The 18380-nt window shown below is 38.5% G+C and overlaps 1 protein-coding gene across 15 annotated transcripts in view; it reads right to left on the reverse strand.

Annotated features, from left to right (window-relative positions):
* The window catches only part of EFCAB3 (EF-hand calcium binding domain 3), a 177653-nt gene that overhangs the window by 113424 nt on the left and 45849 nt on the right, over positions 1 to 18380 (reverse strand). For all 15 annotated transcript variants that reach the window (XM_044938820.2, XM_044938816.2, XM_044938817.2 and 12 more), the window contains one exon: positions 13285 to 13389. In XM_044938820.2, coding sequence (XP_044794755.2) covers positions 13285 to 13389 — 105 coding nt within the window. The remainder of the gene's footprint in view (positions 1 to 13284; positions 13390 to 18380) is intronic.

Genomic DNA, 18380 nt, shown 5'->3' on the forward strand with positions numbered 1-18380 from the left:
GTCCATGGGAGTTTCTAGGCAAAAGTACTGGAGTGGGGTGCCACAGTACCCTACAAAAGAGCATTACATTCCAAGTAAGGATTTAAATAGTAAGAACTGAATATTATATATCAGAATTGGTACTTTTGACATTAATTTTTCTCTTAATTAAAAAATGAGATACAAATGAAACAGAGCATTGTATAAATTTAAGGCATGAAACATATTGATCTGATACATTCATATTGCAATATGAGGGCCATTGTATCATTAGTAACACCTCTGTCATTTCACATAGTTATCATTTCTTCTTGTGCTGGGAACAATTAAGATCTTTTTTATAATACAGTTTTGTTTTCTATAATCACTATACTGTGCATTAGATCTCCAGGACTTATTTATCTACTGGTTTCAAGTATGTATCCTTAAATAATATCTCTCTCATCCTTCCCCCTCAACCAGCCTCTGGTAACCACCATTCTACTTGCTCTTTTTTAGTTTTTCTAAAGATTTCACATAGAAGAGATTATCATCCAGTATTTGCATTTCTCAGACTTAATCTCACTTAGCATAATATTTTCAGAGTCTGTGTTGTTGCAAATGGAAAGATTTCCTCTTTACTCATGACTGGATAGTACTCCATTGTATATAATATACTATATTTCCTTTATACATTTATTCACTGATGACCACTTAAGTTGTTTCCATATCTTAGATATTGCAAATAATGCTGCAGTAAGCATGGCAGTGCATATATATCTCTTTGATAACCTGTTTTCATTTCCTTCGGATATATGCCCAGAAGTGGGGCTGCTGAATCATATGACAGTTCTATTTTTACTTTGTTGAGGAACTTCATATTGGTATCCATAGTGGCTGAACCAGTTTATAATCCCACCAACAGTGTACAGGGTTCCCTTTCCCTACACCCTTGAACACACTTGTTGTCTCTTGTCTTCTTGATATAAGCCATTCTTATAGGTGTGAGATAGTATCTCATTGTGGATTTGATTTGCATTTTCCTGATTAGTGACGATGACCACTTTTTCATGTACCTGTTGGCCATCTGTATGTCCTCTTTGGAAAAATGTCTAATCAGATTCTCTGCCCACTTTTAAGTTGGATTTCTTTTTTGTTATCGAGTCGTATGAACTGTTTATGTATTTTGGATATTAACCCCTATCTGATACATGGTTTGCAAACATTTTCTCCCATTTCACAGGCTGCCTTTTCATTTTGTTGATTGCTTCTCTTTCGGTGCAGAAACTTTTAAATCTGATGTAGCCCCATTTGCTGAGTTTTTTGTTGTTGTTTGTGCTTTTGGTGTCATATCCAAAAAAATCCTTGCCAGGACCAATGTGGAGGAACTTCCTCCCTAGGTTTTCTTCTATGAATTTTATGGTATTAAGTTTTAACATTTCATTATTTGACCCATCTCAATTTAATTTTGTGAAGTGTGTAAGGTCGAGGTCCAATTTAATTCTATATGTGGTTATCCAGTTTTCCCAACATCATTTGTTGATGAGATAATCCTTTCCCCATTTGATGTTCTTGGCTCTCTAATTAAATATTAGTTGACTATATATGCAAAAGTTTAGTATTAGGCTCTTTATCTTGTTTCGTATATATGTCTATTTTTATGCCAGTACCATACTGCTTTAATTACCTTAGCTTTGTGGTATATAGCTAGTGGTCAGGAAGTGTGATGTCTCCAATTATGTTTTTCTCTCTTATGATTGCTTTGGCTATTTGGGGTCTTCTGTAGTTCCATATAATATTTAGAACTTTTTCTCTATTTCTGTGGAATAGAAATTTCAATTTAAATGGAATTACATTTAATCTGTAGATGCTTTGAGTAGCATGGAATTTTTAACAATATTAACTTCCAATCCATGAACACAGGATGTCTTTCCATTTGTTTATGCCTCCTTTGATTTCTTTCGATGAAATCTTGCAGTATTGTACAAAATTTTCATGTTCTTAGATAAATTTATTCTTAAGTATTTTATTATTTTTGATGCTATTGTGAGTGGGATAGTTCTCTTTACTTCTTTTCCAGATGTTTTGCCGTTAGTGTTTAGAAGTGCAATTGATTTCTGTGTATTGATTTTATATCCTGCAACGTCACTGAATTCATTGATTAAATTCAACAGTCTTTTAGTTGAGATTTAGTTGGGATTTTGAATACACTGGATCCTTGAAAAATACAAGTTTGAACTGCAGGGGTCCACGTACATGTGAATTTTTCTTCTTTTAAACTAGTGCTTCCCTACTGGCTCAGTGTAAAGAATATGCTTGTCAATGCAGGAGACATGGGTTCAGTCCCTGGGTCAGGAAGATTCCATGGAGAAGGATCTTCTCCATGTATTCTTCTCCAGTATTCTTGCCCGCAAAATCCCATGGACAGAGGAGCCTGGTGGGCTACAGTCTATGGGGGTCACAAAGATTCAGACATGACTTAGTGACTGAACAACAATGAAACAACAACATACATCTACTACAATACTACATGATCCATAGTTGGTTAAAACTGAGGATTGGAACTGTGGATTTAGATGACCACCTGTAAAATTGGATTTTTCAACTGCGGGGAGGGTTGGTGTTCCTAACTGCCATGTTGCTCAAGGGTCAACTGTGTGTGTGTGTGTGTGTGTGTGTGTGTATATATACACACACACACATAAGATCATATTACCTATAAATAACAATTTTATTTCTTTCTATCTTATTTGGATGCCTTTTATTTCCTTGTCTCACCTGAATGCTCTAGCATATTCATCAGGGATATTGGCCTATAGTTTTATTTTACTGTGATGTCTTTATATGGCTTTGCTATCATGATGCTAGCCTTGTAGGATGACTTTTTTTCTTCCTTCCTCTTCAATTTTTCAGGCAGCATTTGAGAAGGATTGGTGTTAATTCTTACTTAAACATTTTGCAGAATTTGCTAGTGAAGCCATCTGGTCTTGTGGTTTTCTTTTTTTGAAAAGTTTCCTCACCACCGATTCAATAGGTTTACTTGTTATTAGTCTGGATTTTCTATTCAATATTTCTTCTTGATTCAGTCTTGGTAAGTTGTATGAGTCTAAGAAGTTATCCGTTTCTTCTAGGGTATCTAATTTGTTGCATATAATTTGCTTCTGGTAGTTTCTCGTGATCCTATGTATTTCTGTAGTGTCAGTTGTAATCTCTCCTTTTTCATTTCCTTTTTATGAGATGTTTCTCAATTTTTCTTAGATTTGTTAAAGTTTTACTGATTTTTGTTTATCTTTTGAAAATCCAACTCAATTTCATTAATATTTTTTATTGTTTTTTATGGTCTCCATTTTGGTTTTTCATTGTGACCTCTCTTATTTTCTCCCTTTTGTTAACTTTGGGCTTAATTTGTTATTTTTTCCCTAGTTTCTTGAGGCGTAAATCTAGGTTGCTTATTTGTGATCTTTATAACTTCTTATTACATGTGTCTGTCACTCTAAAATTCCCTAACAAAAGGTTTTAGTATGTAGTGTTTCCATTTTCACTTATTTCAATATATTCTTTGATTTCACTTTTGATTTCTTCTTTGACCCAAGAATATGTTGTTTAGTTTCTACATATTTGTAGATTTTCCACCTCCTCATGTTGTTGCTTTTTAGTTTCTTATCATAGTATTTATACAGTGCATTTGCTATAATCAAAATCGTCTTAAATTTTTTTTTTTTTTACTTTTTTTTTTTAATTTTATTTTATTTTTAAACTTTACATAACTGTAATAGATTTGCCAAATATCAAAATGAATCCGCCACAGGTATACATGTGTTCCCCATCCTGAGCCCTCCTCCCTCCTCCCTCCCCATTCCATCCCTCTGGGTCGTCCCAGTGCACCAGCCCCAAGCATCCAGTATCGTGCATCGAACCTGGACTGGCAACTCGTTTCATACATGATATTTTACATGTTTCAATGCCATTCTCCCAAATCTTCCCACCCTCTCCCTCTCCCACAGAGTCCATAAGACTGTTTTATACATCAGTGTCTCTTTTGCTGTCTCGTACACAGGGTTATTGTTACCATCTTTCTAAATTCCATATATGCGTTAGTATACTGTATTGGTGTTTTTCTTTCTGGCTTACTTCACTCTGTATAATAGGCTCCAGTTTCATCCACCTCATTAGAACTGATTCAAATGTATTCTTTTTAATGGCTGAATAATACTCCATTGTGTATATGTACCACAGCTTTCTTATCCATTCATCTGCTGATGGACATCTAGGTTGCTTCCATGTCCTGGCTATTATAAACAGTGCTGCGATGAACATTGGGGTACTCGTGTCTCTTTCCCTTCTGGTTTTCTCAGTGTGTATGCCCAGCAGTGGGATTGCTGGATCATAAGGCAGGTCTATTTCCAGTTTTTTAAGGAATCTCCACACTGTTCTCCATAGTGGCTGTACTAGTTTGCATTCCCACCAACAGTGTAAGAGGGTTCCCTTTTCTCCACACCCTCTCCAGCATTTATTACTTGTAGACTTTTGGATTGCAGCCATTCTGACTGGTGTGAAATGGTACCTCATAGTGGTTTTGATTTGCATTTCTCTGATAATGAGTGATGTTGAGCATCTTTTCATGTGTTTGTGAGCCATCTGTATGTCTTCTTTGGAGAAATGTCTATTTAGTTCTTTGGCCCATTTTTTGATTGGGTCATTTATTTTTCTGGAGTTGAGCTGTAGGAGTTGCTTGTATATTCTTGAGATTAGTTGTTTGTCAGTTGCTTCATTTGCTATTATCTTCTCCCATTCTGAAGGCTGTCTTTTCACCTTGCTAATAGTTTCCTTTGATGTGCAGAAGCTTTTAAGGTTAATTAGGTCCCATTTGTTTATTTTTGCTTTTATTTCCAATATTCTGGGAGGTGGGTCATAGAGGATCCTGCTGTGATGTATGTCAGAGAGTGTTTTGCCTATGTTCTCCTCTAGGAGTTTTATAGTTTCTGGTCTTACGTTTAGATCTTTAATCCATTTTGAGTTTATTTTTGTGTATGGTGTTAGAAAGTGTTCTAGTTTCATTCTTTTACAAGTGGTTGACCAGAGTTCCCAGCACCACTTGTTAAAGAGATTGTCTTTAATCCATTGTATATTCTTGCCTCCTTTGTCGAAGATAAGGTGTCCATATGTGCGTGGATTTATCTCTGGGCTTTCTATTTTGTTCCATTGATCTATATTTCTGTCTTTGTGCCAGTACCATACTGTCTTGATAACTGTGGCTTTGTAGTAGAGCCTGAAGTCAGGTAGGTTGATTCCTCCAGTTCCATTCTTCTTTCTCAAGATCGCTTTGGCTATTCGAGGTTTTTTGTTTTTCCATACAAATTGTGAAATTATTTGTTCTAGCTCTGTGAAGAATGCTGTTGGTAGCTTGATAGGGATTGCATTGAATCTATAGATTGCTTTGGGTAGTATACTCATTTTCACTATATTGATTCTTCCAATCCATGAACATGGTATATTTCTCCATCTGTTAGTGTCCTCTTTGATTTCTTTCACCAGTGTTTTATAGTTTTCTATATATAGGTCTTTAGAATCTTTAGGTAGATATATTCCTAAGTATTTTATTCTTTCCGTTGCAATGGTGAATGGAATTGTTTCCTTAATTTCTCTTTCTGTTTTCTCATTATTAGTGTATAGGAATGCAAGGGATTTCTGTGTGTTGATTTTATATCCTGCAACTTTACTATAGTCATTGATTAGTTCTAGTAATTTTCTGGTGGAGTCTTTAGGGTTTTCTATGTAGAGGATCATGTCATCTGCAAACAGTGAGAGCTTTACTTCTTCTTTTCCAATTTGGATTCCTTTTATTTCTTTTTCTGCTCTGATTGCTGTGGCCAAAACTTCCAAAACTATGTTGAATAGTAATGGTGAAAGTGGGCACCCTTGTCTTGTTCCTGACTTCAGAGGAAATGCTTTCAATTTTTCACCATTGAGGATAATGTTTGCTGTGGGTTTGTCATATATAGCTTTGATTATGTTGAGGTATGTTCCTTCTATTCCTGCTTTCTGGAGAGTTTTGATCATAAATGGATGTTGAATTTTGTCAAAGGCTTTCTCTGCATCTATTGAGATAATCATATGGTTTTTATTTTTCAATTTGTTAATGTGGTGTATTACATTGATTGATTTGTGGATATTGAAGAATCCTTGCATCCCTGGGATAAAGCCCACTTGGTCATGGTGTATGATCTTTTTAATGTGTTGTTGGATTCTGATTGCTAGAATTTTGTTAAGGTCAAAATCGTCTTAAATTTTAAGAATTGTTTTGTGTTCAATCATATGATTTAACCTTGAGAATGTTCCATATGCACTTAAGAAGAATGTGTATTCTGCTGTTGTTTGATAGAATGTTCCATAGATGTCTGTTAGGCCCATTTGTTCTAAAGTATGGTTCAAATCCATTGTTTCCTTTTTGGTTTTCACTCTGGATGATTATCACTCTGGATATCTACCCATTGTTTAAAGTTAGGCATTCTATACATCTGTGTCTCTTTTGCTGTCTCGCATCCTGCTGCTGCTGCTAAGTCACTTCAGTCGCGTGTGTGACCCCATAGACGGCAGCCCACCAGGCTCCCCCGTCCCTGGGATTCTCCAGGCAAGAACACTGGAGTAGGTTACCATTTCCTTCTCCAATGTGTGAAAGTGAAAAGTGAAAGTGAAGTCGCTCAGTCGTGTCCGACTCTTAGCAATCCCATGGACTGCAGCCTACCAGGCTCCTCCGTCCATGGGATTTTTCAGGCAAGAGTACTGGAGTGGGGTGCCATTGCCTTCTCTGGCTGTCTCGCATACAGGATTGTCATTACCATCTTTCTAAATTCCATATATATGTGTTAGTATACTGTATTGGTGTTTTTCTTTCTGGCTTACTTCACTCTGTATAATAGGCTCCAGTCATCCACCTCATTAGAACTGATTCAAATGTATTCTTTTTAATGGCTGAGTAATACTCCATTGTGTTTATGTACCATAGCTTTCTTATCCATTCATCTGCTGATGGACATCTAGGTTGCTTCCATTTCCTGGCTATTATAAACAGTGCTGCGATGAACATTGGGGTACACGTGTCTCTTTCAATTCTGGTTTCCTCGGTGTGTATGATCAGCAGTGGGATTGCTGGGTCATATGGCAGTTCTATTTCCAGTTTTTTAAGGAATCTCCACACTGTTCTCCATAGTGGCTGTACTAGTTTGCATTCCCACCAACAGTGTAAGAGGGTTCCCTTTTCTCCACATCCTCTCCAGTCTTTTGGACTCTGTGGGAGAGGGAGGGGGGGATGATTTGGGAGAATGGCATTAAAACATGTATAATATCATATAAGAAATGAATCACCAGTCCAGGTTTGATGCAGGATACAAGAAGCTTGGGGCTGGTGCACTGGGATGACCCAGAGGGATGGTATGGGGAGGGAGGTGGGAGGGGGATTCAGGATGGGGAACACGTGTACACCTGTGGTGGATGCATGTTGCTGTATGGCAAAACCAATACAATATTGTAAAGTAAAAAAAATTAAAAAAAAACTTTTGAGTTAAAAAAAAATAAATAAAGTAAGGCATTCAAGTCCCATAATCTATTAGTAGTATACTGTCTGTTTCTCTTTTCAGATGTCTTGGTATTTGGTTAATATATTTCAGTGCTCTGATGCTGGATGTATACATATTTCTGATTGTTATATCTTCTTAATGAATTTACCTCAATTATGCATCATGACTTCCTTCGTCTCTTGTTATCAGTTTTGGCTTAAAGTTTATTTTGTTTGATACAAGTATGACTACCTCCACTTTCTTTTGGTTTCTATCTGCATGGAATCTTTTTTTACATTTCTTTACTTTGAGTCTATGTGTGTCCTTAAAGCTGAAGTGAGGCTCTTGTAGGCAGCAAATAGTTGGATCTTGTTTTTAATCCATTCAGCTACACTTTGCCTCTTCATGGTGAATTCAATCCATTTGCATTTAGAGTAATTGCTGATACGTAAGGATTTACTAATGCCATCTTATTCATTTGTTTTCTGGGTATTTTGCAGTCCATTTTTCCCCCCCTCTGTTTCTGCCTACCTTTTAAAATAGGTTATTTTCTGTAGTGATATGCTTTGTTTCTCCTTTGACTGTCTTTCATGGGTCTACTCTAGGTTTTTGCTTTGTGGTTACCATGAGACTTCCATAAAACATCTTAGAGATAACAGTTCATTTTGGACTCTCAGCAACTTACCTCTGATTGCCTGCAAAGACTGCAATCTTTTACATTTCATTCCCTCTTTTACATGATTAATGTCATAATCTACCTCCTTTAAAATATGTATATTTGTTAACAATTTATAGTAGCTATAGTTATTTTGGGGGGGCTTCCCTGATGGCTCAGATGGTAAAGAATCTGCCTGCAATGTGGAAGACCTGGATTCCATCCCTGGGTTGGGAGGACCCCCTAGGGGAGGGTATGGCAACCCACTCCAGTATTCTTGCCTGGAGAATCCCCATGGACAGAGGAGCCTGGTGGGCTACAGTCCACGGGGTTGCAAAGAGTTGGACACAACTGAGCAACTAAGCATAAGCACAGCATAGTTATTGTTTACTATGCTTTCTTTTAACTTTTTACTATAGTTCAGTGCTTAACACACCATGCTATTTTGAAGAACTGGTTTTCTAAGTCTGACTGTATATTTTTCACCTTAGTGTGTTGTGTACATTTGTGTGTTTTCATGTCACTGAGTAGTATGTTTTCATTTCAGCTTCAAGAACTCCTGTAAGCATTCCTTGCAAGGCAGGTTTAGTGGTGATGGACTCTCTCAGCTTTAGTTTGTCTGGGAAAGCCTTTATTCCTCCTTTGTATGTGAAGGATAACTTAACCAGATAAAGTATCCTTGGCTGAAAATTTTTCTCTTTCAACACTTTGCATATGTCATTCTATGCTCTCTTGGCTGTAGTTTCTGCTGTGAAATCCACTGATAGCCTAATTGGAGGGCGGTGGTCCTTTTCAGTTTTTTCCTGCTGCCTTTAAAATTTCTTCTTTATCATTAAAAAAACAGATATAATTGACAGAAATTTATATTAGTTTTATGTGTACAACCTAATTTGATATTTGTATATACAGCTGACCATTGAACAACATGGGTTTGAACTGCACATGTGTGCAAGCTCAGCTGCTCAGTCGTGTCTGACTCTTTGCGACCCTATGGACTGTAGCCTGTCAGGCTCCTCTGTCCATGGAATTTTCCAGGCAAGAATACCAGAATGGGTTGCCATTTACTTCTCCAGGGGATCTTCCCCACTCAAGGACTGAACCCACGTTTCTTACGTCTCCTGCATAGGCAGGTGGATTCTTCACCACTGAGCTATCTGAGAAGCACCTGAACTGCACAGATGCACTTAAATGTGGATTTATTTCTTCTTTATTTTTTAAATTGTGAAAGTATGATAACACATTTATAGGAGACTTGAAAAATATAGAAGAAAGCTACATATAGTCCCACTATATATTACAATTATTTTTTAAGTAGATAAATTAGGATTTTTAGTCAGAGTTTCAATATCAAACTCTCAAAAATTAATAGAATGAATAGACAGAAAAATAGAATACAGTAGACCTAAAAAACACTATGAGACAGTTCAACATAATTAAGATTTACACAATTTTCACACAATAGCAGGATATGAATTCTATTCAAGTTCCCATAGGCTATAAAACCAGGATACACTGGAACATATTCAGGGACATAAAACTAGGTGCAAAAATTTCATGGTCTAAAGGTACTGAAATCATTCAGAGTCTGTTCACTGTGGAATTGTTAGAAATCAATATCAAAAGATACTGCATGTGGATTTTTTTAATAGTAAATATTACAGAACTACATGATCCATGGTTGATTGAGTCCTCTGCATGGGGGGCTAATCATAAATTATACACAGATTTTCAACTGCATGGAGAGTTGGTGCCCATAATGTTCATATTGTTCAAGAGTAAACTCTGTTGTGAAAAGATCATCACAATAAGTCTAGTTAATATCATTATTTCTGACAGTTTCAATATGTGGCTTGGGGAAAGTCTCTCTGAAGTGAGATGATAGGGTGATCTATTAGCTTTGTGGCCTTGTATGTCCAAGTCTTTCTCCAGGTTTAGGAAGGTTCTCAGCTATTATTTCTTTAAAGAAATTTTAAAGAAAATTTTAATTTCTTTAAAAAAGAAATCTCTTTTTTTTCCTCTTTATGGAATCCTGATTATTCTAATATTTGTCTTTTGATGGAATTCCATAGCTCACATAGGCTTTCTTTGCTCTTTTAAAGTCTTTGTTCTGTCTTCTCTTCTGTGTTATTTCAAAATTCCTGTCCTCCAAGTCATTTTTTCCTTTTCTCCATCTGGTCTGCCATGCAACTGATGCTCTCTACTACTTTCTTCATCTCATTCACAGAATTATTCAGCTCCAGAATTTGGTTCTTTTTTATAATTACTTCTTGGTAAAGAGCTTATTTTGTTCATATATTTGATTGCTGATGTCACTGAATTTTCTTTCTGAGTATTTTTGTATGAATCTCTTCAAAATAACTATTTTGAATTCTTTAATCAATTAGATTGCAATATTCATGGTTTTGAGCTTGGCTGCTTGAGAATTACCATTTTTCTTTGTAAAGCTATATTCTCTTGATTTTTCATTATCCTTTTAGTTACGTGTTGTCGCCTTTGCATTTGAAGTAGAAGATATTGCCTTAACTTTTCTTGTTACCTTCAGATGGGGTATTATGTTCTATGGTGCTACTATCTGAATTTTTCCATTGTCTTTGTGAAGGTATGCAGGCTTCCCTCTTGTGGCCAATTTTTGGCAAGAATACACAGAAGAACTATACAAAAAAGATCTTCACGACCAAGATAATCACGATGGTGTGATCACTCACCTAGAGCCAGACATCCTGGAATGTGAAGTCAAGTGGGCCTTAGAAAGCATCACTACAAACAAAGCTAGTGGAGGTGACGGAATTCCAGTGGAGCTATTCCAAATCCTGAAAGATGATGCTTGTGAAAGTGCTGCACTCAATATGCCAGCAAATTTGGAAAACTCAGCAGTGGCCACAGGACTGGAAAAGGTCAGTTTTCATTCCAATCCCAAAGAAAGGCAATGCCAAAGAATGCTCAAACTACCGCACAATTGCACTCATCTCACACGCTAGTAAAGTAATGCTCAAAATTCTCCAAGCCAGGCTTCAACAGTCTGTGAACCGTGAACTTCCAGATGTTCAAGGTGGTTTTAGAAAAGGCAGAGGAACCAGAGATCAAATTGCCAACATCCACTGGATCATGGAAAAAGCAAGAGAGTTCCAGAAAAACATCTATTTCTGCTTTATTGACTATGCCAAAGCCTTTGACTGTGTGGATCACAATAAACTGTGGAAAATTCTGAAAGAGATGGGCATACCAGACCACCTGACCTGCCTCTTGAGAAACCTGTAGGCAGGTCAGGAAGCAACTGTTAGAACTGGACATGGAACAACAGACGGGTTCCAAATAGGAAAAAGGAGTATGTCAAGGCTGTATATTGTCACCCTGCTTATTTAAGTTATATGCAAAGTACATCATGAGAAACACTGGGCTGGATGAAGCACAAGCTGGAATCAAGATTGCTGGGAGAAATATTAATAACCTCAGATATGCAGATGACACCACCCTTATGGCAGAAAGTGAAGAAGAAGTAAAGAGCCTCTTGATGAAAGTGAAAGAGGAGAGTGAAAATGTTGGCTTAAAGCTCAATATTCAGAAAACTAAGATCATGGCATCTGGTCCCATCACTTCATGGGAAATAGATGGGGAAACAGTGGAAACAGTGGCTGACTTTATTTTTCTGGGCTCCAAAATCACTGCAGATGGTGATTGCAGCCATGAAATTAAAAGATGCTTGCTCCTTGGAAGGAAAGTTATGACTAACCTAGATAACATATTGAAAAGCAGAGATATTACTTTGCCAACAAAGGTTCATCTAGTCAAGGCTATGGTTTTTCCAGTGGTCATGTATGGATGTGAGAGTTGGACTGTGAAGAAAGCTGAGCACCAAACAATTGATGCTTTTGAACTGTGGTGTTGGAGAAGACTCTTGAGAGTCCCTTGGACTGCAAGGAGATCCAGCCAGTCCATCCTAAAGGAGATCAGTCCTGGGTGTTCTTTGGAAGGACTGATGCTGAAGCTGAAACTCCAATACTTTGGCCACCTCATGTGAAGAGTTGACTCATTGGAAAAGACCCTGATGCTGGGAAGGATTGGGGGCAGGAGGAGAAGGGGATGACAGAGGATGAGATGGCTGGATGGCATCACCGACTTGATGGACATGAGTTTGAATGAACTCTGGGAGTTGGTAATGGACAGGAAGGCCTGGCGTGCTGCGATTCATGGGGTCGCAGAGTCGGACATGATTGAACGACTGAACTGAACTGAACTCAAAATTCACCAGGCCGGCTACTGTAAATCTTTTGTTTCCCAGGAGGTGGCGCTACAGCTCCTGTGGTTTTTCCCTTGCTCACAAACAGTGGTTCCTGGTCCAACTGGGGACCACCTTCCTTCACTGCACTAGAAATCGGCAGCAGACTGCGTGGGGGTGGGGGGCTTTAGTACTTAGACCTTGGGGATGTCTGAGAATCCTGTAGAGAGATCCCTGGGTGTGGTACTCCCAGAGACTCATGGGTAGACTTCTTCCTGAGCTCAAGTCTTTTAATTTTTTAACTCTTTTTTGCCTTTTCTCCAATATCCTCCCCCAGAGTCACAGAGCTCCTTCTTAGTTCTAGTGGGTCTATTGGGGAATAGTGGATTTCTCTGGTGGTCCTGCCTTGCTGGAGTAGCCAGGTACCACACAAAACTTTTTGTTGTTGTTGTTGTTCTATCCAGCAATGTGCTGGGGCTTCCCTTCTGGAAAGCTAGACTTCTGCAAGTACGCTCCTGTATGTGTGCCTGCATGGCTCACCAGTCACCCGATTTTTGCCCAATTTTGACAGTGGTGAGAGGGGTCTAGGCAGTTTTGCTGTTTCTGTTGGTTCTACGGCCCAGACAGAGGTTGTCCAGTGGGCAAGACTCTTCCAGGGTCCTTGGGAGTAATGTGCTAGGTGCCAAAATGCCCACAAAGGCACTTTGGTTCATGCGTGGATGTCTAATTCATTGATTTAAAAGGGGAGATAAAAAGGAGGAATGATTTACATGCCATACCGCTGATGTCACCTCTTAACTTTTAATATGATGTTAAACAATTATACTTCTAGAATTCAATGCACATAATGCATAACTCTACGATTCTCCAAAATTCACTGCAACGTCTGAAATGCTTACCATCCAATGGCAGTGTGTCCAATAGCTCCTCACTTTCACTCTTTGTTAATTCAATACCTATATTTTCCAGATAAAGTTGTGTGTCCTTGGCATTAATCTTATTACCTTTAAAAAGATGGGAGACATGATAAGTGAACATTTTCATATATAACAATTCTAAATTAAAAAATTATAATAAAACAACAGTATCTTAACTTGCTACAGATGTAACTGCAGAGGAGAAAGGATACAATGAAGCTTTTGTAACTGCAGAGCATCACAAGAAGGAATTAAAGTAGATGTTTCCTTTAAGCCTTGCCAAAAGAATGCTTCAATTAGTGCTCTTAAAACAATGAGGACAAGCCAGCCAGCTTATAATAAAATAGACTTCTTTTTAAAAAATGATACTTCTAAAACTGTAGATAATAAAAAATATATATATACTTAAAACAAACATCAGTATATTGGTATATTAAAAACAAACATCAGTATATTGGTAAAATGAGATGTGTGTAATTTCAGAATATTCAGTTCAGTTCAGTTCAGTTGCTCAGTCGTGTCTGACTCTTTGAGACCCCATGAACTGCAGCACACCAGGCCTCCCTGTCCATCCCAGCTCCCGGAGTCCACCCAAACCCATATCCATTGTGTTGGTGATGCCATCCGACCATCTCATCCTCTGTCATCCCCTTCTGCTCCTGCCCTCAATCTTTCCCAGCATCAGGGTCTTTTCCAAGTCAGCTCTTCACATCAGGTGGCCAAAGTATTGGAGTTTCAGCTTCAACATCAGTCCTTCCAATGAACACCCAGGACTGATCTCCTTTAGGATGGACTGGCTGGATCTCCTTGCAGTCCAAGGGACTCTCAAGAGTCTTCTCCAACTCATAGTTCAAAAATTCTTCTGTGCTCAGCTTTCTTTATAATCTAACTCTCACATCCATACATGACCACTGGAAAAACCATAGCTTTGACTAGATGGACCTTTGTTGGCAGAGTAATGTCTCTGCTTTTTAATATGCTGTCTAGGTTGGTCATAACTTTCCTTCCAAGGAATAAGCGTCTTTTAATTTCATGGCTGCAATCACCATCTGTAGTGATTTTGGAGCCCAGAAAAATAAAGTCAGCCACTGTTTCCCCCATCACATTCCCTCGATGGATGTGAGTCTGGGTGAGTCTGAAGTGATGGGACCGCTGGATCATGGAAAAGGCAAGAGAGTTCCAGAAAAACATCTATTTCTGCTTTATTGACTATGCCAAAGCCTTTGACTGTGTGGATCACAACAAACTGTGGAAAATTCTGAAAGAGGGGAGGAGGCAAGATGGTGGAGGAGTAGGATGGGGAGAACATTTTCTCCCCCACAAATTCATCAAAAGAGCATTTAAACGTCGAGTAAATTCCACAAAACAACTTCTGAATGCCGGCAGAGGACATCAGGCACCCAGAAAAGCAACCCAACTCTTCGAAAGGAGGTAGGAAAAAATATAAAAGACAAAAAAAGAGACAAAAGAGGGAGGGACGGAGTTCCGTCCGGAGAAGGGAGTCTTAAAAAGAGAGAAGTTTCCAAACACCAGGAAACCTTCTCACTGCCGAATCTGTGCCCAGCTTTGGAAGCACAGAGGGCAACATAAAAGGGAGAAAAAAGATAAATAAACAATTAAAAATCACAGATTGTGAGCCCTACGGTAACTACCCCAGCAGAGAAGCAGCGCAGACGCCTGCACACGGCATTAGCAAGCGGGGGCTGGGCAGGGAAGCGCGGCGCGGGCTGTGTCTCTTAGAGTAAGATTCGGGCCCGAATGTCCTGAGCGCTATCTGAGCGAAATAATTTGGGCTAGCAAACCAGACTGTGGGATATCTACCACGCGAAAAGCCAGCCCTAACCTAAGATACCGCCAGGCCCGCGCACAGAACAAAGGACTGAACAGAGATAGCTGGCTGCAGACCTTCCCCCTCCAGTGACAGGCAGCCAGAGCCGGAAGGGGGCAATCGCAGCCCCAGAGAGACACTATCTATAAAACTGTAAGCAGGCTTCTTTGCTAACTAAAACTTCTTGGGGGTCTGGACAGTCAACATCTGCCTGAGAAGGTGCGCTGGTTTTACACCCAGATAAACGAGTGGCGGGGAGGCGCTAAGTCGCAGCATTGGCGCTCGCCAAACACCTCATCACCTGAGCTGCTTGGATCTGGGAAGAGCACAAAATGCAGGCCCAACCGAGTCTGTGCCTCTGAGGACTACCCGAGTGCCTGAACCTGAGCAGCTTGGACCTGGGAGCTCAGCCCAGGGCCGGCCTCTGATTGTTCCCGGCGGAACAACCTAGAGCCCGAGCAGTGTGGGCAGGGAGGCTACACGCGCCGTGAGCGGGGCGGACCCAGTGTGGCTGAGGCACTGCGAGCACACGCCAGTGTTATCTGTTTGCAGCATCCCTCCCTCCCTCCCCACAGCGCGGCTGAACAAGTGAGCCTAAAAAAAAAAAAAAAAAAAAAAATAGTGTCCTCCACCGTCCCCTTTGTGTCAGGACGGGAACCAGACACTGAAGAGACCAGCAAACAGAAGAAGCTATAACAGAGGGAAACGCCTTGGAAGCTACAGGCCATAGATTAAAACCCTGTGGTTACTACGATAGATCTTGAGAAATATAAGAAATATAAGTCAGACCAAGGAACTAGCCAAAAATGAACTGAACCCACAATACTCACAACAAAACCAGAGAAAGACCTAGATATATTTTTACTATTTTTACGATCAATCTTTCTTTCTTTTTTTTATTTTTTTTTTAAATTTTAAGTCCTCTATTGTCGTTTAATTTTCACTTTTATAACTATTACTTTGCAAAAAAAAAAGACCCTATTTTTTTTTCTTCTTCAGCAAACTTCATATATATATTTTATAATTTTTTGACCGTGTTTTTTGTTTTTTGTTTTTCTTTTTCTTCTTTTCTTTAACATTGTATTTTTGAAATTCCAAACTCTACTCTAGATTTTTAATTTTAGCCTTTTGGTATACGTTATCAATTTTGTACCTATAGTTTTTTTCATAATTTCTGTGACTTTTTTTTTCCCTCTGTTTCTTTCTCTTCTTCTTTTGTAGAACATCGTATATCTGCAATTCCAAACTCTACTCAAGATTTTTAATTTATGCTTTTTGGTATTTGATATCAATTTTGTACCTGTATTTTCTTTATAATTTTTGCGACATTGTTTTTGTTGGTTTGTTTGTTTTCTCTCTTTATTTTTCTTCTTCTTTTTTTTAACATTGTATTTTTGAAATTCCAAACTCTACTCTAGATTCTTAACTTTTGCTTTTTGGTATTAGTTATCAATTTTGTACCTGTAGTTTCTTTATAATTTTCACGACCTTGTTTGTTTTTCTTTGTTCGTTTTTTCTCTCTTTCTTTTCCTTCTTCTTTTCTTTAACATTGTATTTTGAAATTCCAAACTCTACTCTAGATTTTTAATTTTAGCCTTTTGGTATATGTTATCAATTTTGTTCCTATAGGTTTTTTTTTTATAATTTCTGTGACTTTTTTTCTTTTTCTTTTTTTTCCCTCTGTTTCTTTCTCTTCTTCTTTTATATAACATTGTATATCTGCAATTCCAAACTCTACTCAAGATTTTAAATTTATGCTTCTTGGTATTTGATATCAATTTTGTACCTGTATTTTCTTTATAATTTTTGCAACATTGTTTTTGTTGGTTTGTTTGTTTTCTCTCTTTCTTTTTCTTCTTCTTTTTTTTTTTTAACATTGTATTTGTGAAATTCCAAACTCTACTCTAGATTTTTAATTTTTGCTTTTTGGTATTAGTTATCAATTTTGTACCTGTAGTTTCTTTATAATTTTCGCGACCTTGTTTGTTTTTCTTTGTTCGTTTTTTCTCTCTTTCTTTTCCTTCTTCTTTTCATTAACATCGCAATTTGAAATTCCAAACACTACTCTAGATTTTTAATTTTTGCTTTTATGTATTTGTTACCAATTTTGTACCTTTAAGAACCCAATCTTCAGGACCCATTTTTCACTAGGGAATGAGATTACTGGCTTGACTGCTCTCTCTCCCTTTGGACTCTCCGTTTTCTCCACCAGGTTGCCTGTATCTCCTCCCTAACCCCTCTCTACTCTACCCAACTCTGTGAATTTCTGTGTGTTCCAGACGGTGGAGAACACTTAGGGAACTGATTACTGGCTGGATCTGTCTCCCTCCTTTTCATTTCCCCCTTTTATCCTTCTGGCCACCTCTGTCTCCTGCCTCCTTCTTCTCTTCTCTGTATAACTCCGTGAACATCTCTGAGCGGTCCAGTTGTGGAGTGCACATAAGGAAGTGACTACTGGCTAGCCCACTCTCTCCACTATTGATTCCACCTCATCTCATTTGGGTCACCTCTAACTCCCTCCTCCCTCTTCTCTTCTCCATGTAACACTGTGAACCTCTCTGAGTGACCCTCACAGTAGAGAAACTTTTCATCTTTAACATAGATGTTTTATCAATGGTGCTGTATAGAAGGAGAAGTTTTGAAACTACTGTAAAAATAAGACCGATAACTGAAAGTAGGAGGCTTAAGTCCAAACCCTGACTCCAGGGAACTCCTGACTCCAAGGAACATTAATTGACAGGAGCTCATCAAACGCCTCCATACCGACACTGAAACCAAGCACCACACAAGGGCCAACAAGTTCCAGGGCAAGACATACCAAGCAAACTCTCCAGCAACAAAGGAACACAGCCCTGAGCTTCAAGATACAGGCTGCCCAAAGTCACCCCAAAACCACAGACATCTCATAACTCATTACTAGACATTTCATTACACTCCAGAGAGAAGAAATACAGCTCCATCCACCAGAACATCGACACAAGCTTCCCTAACCAGGAAACCTTGACAAGCCACCTGTACAAACCCACACACAGCGAGGAAACGCCACAATAAAGAGAACTCCACAAACTGCCAGAATACAGAAAGGACACCCCAAACTCAGCAATTTAAACAAGATGAAGAGACAGAGGAATACCCAGCAGATAAAGGAACAGGATAAATGCCCACCAAACCAAACAGAAGAGGAAGAGATAGGGAATCTACCTGATAAAGAATTCCGAATAATGATAGTGAAATTGATCCAAAATCTTGA

The sequence above is a fragment of the Bubalus bubalis genome, chromosome 3 (genome assembly GCF_019923935.1).
Source record: "Bubalus bubalis isolate 160015118507 breed Murrah chromosome 3, NDDB_SH_1, whole genome shotgun sequence".
NCBI classification, from domain to species: domain Eukaryota; kingdom Metazoa; phylum Chordata; class Mammalia; order Artiodactyla; family Bovidae; genus Bubalus; species Bubalus bubalis.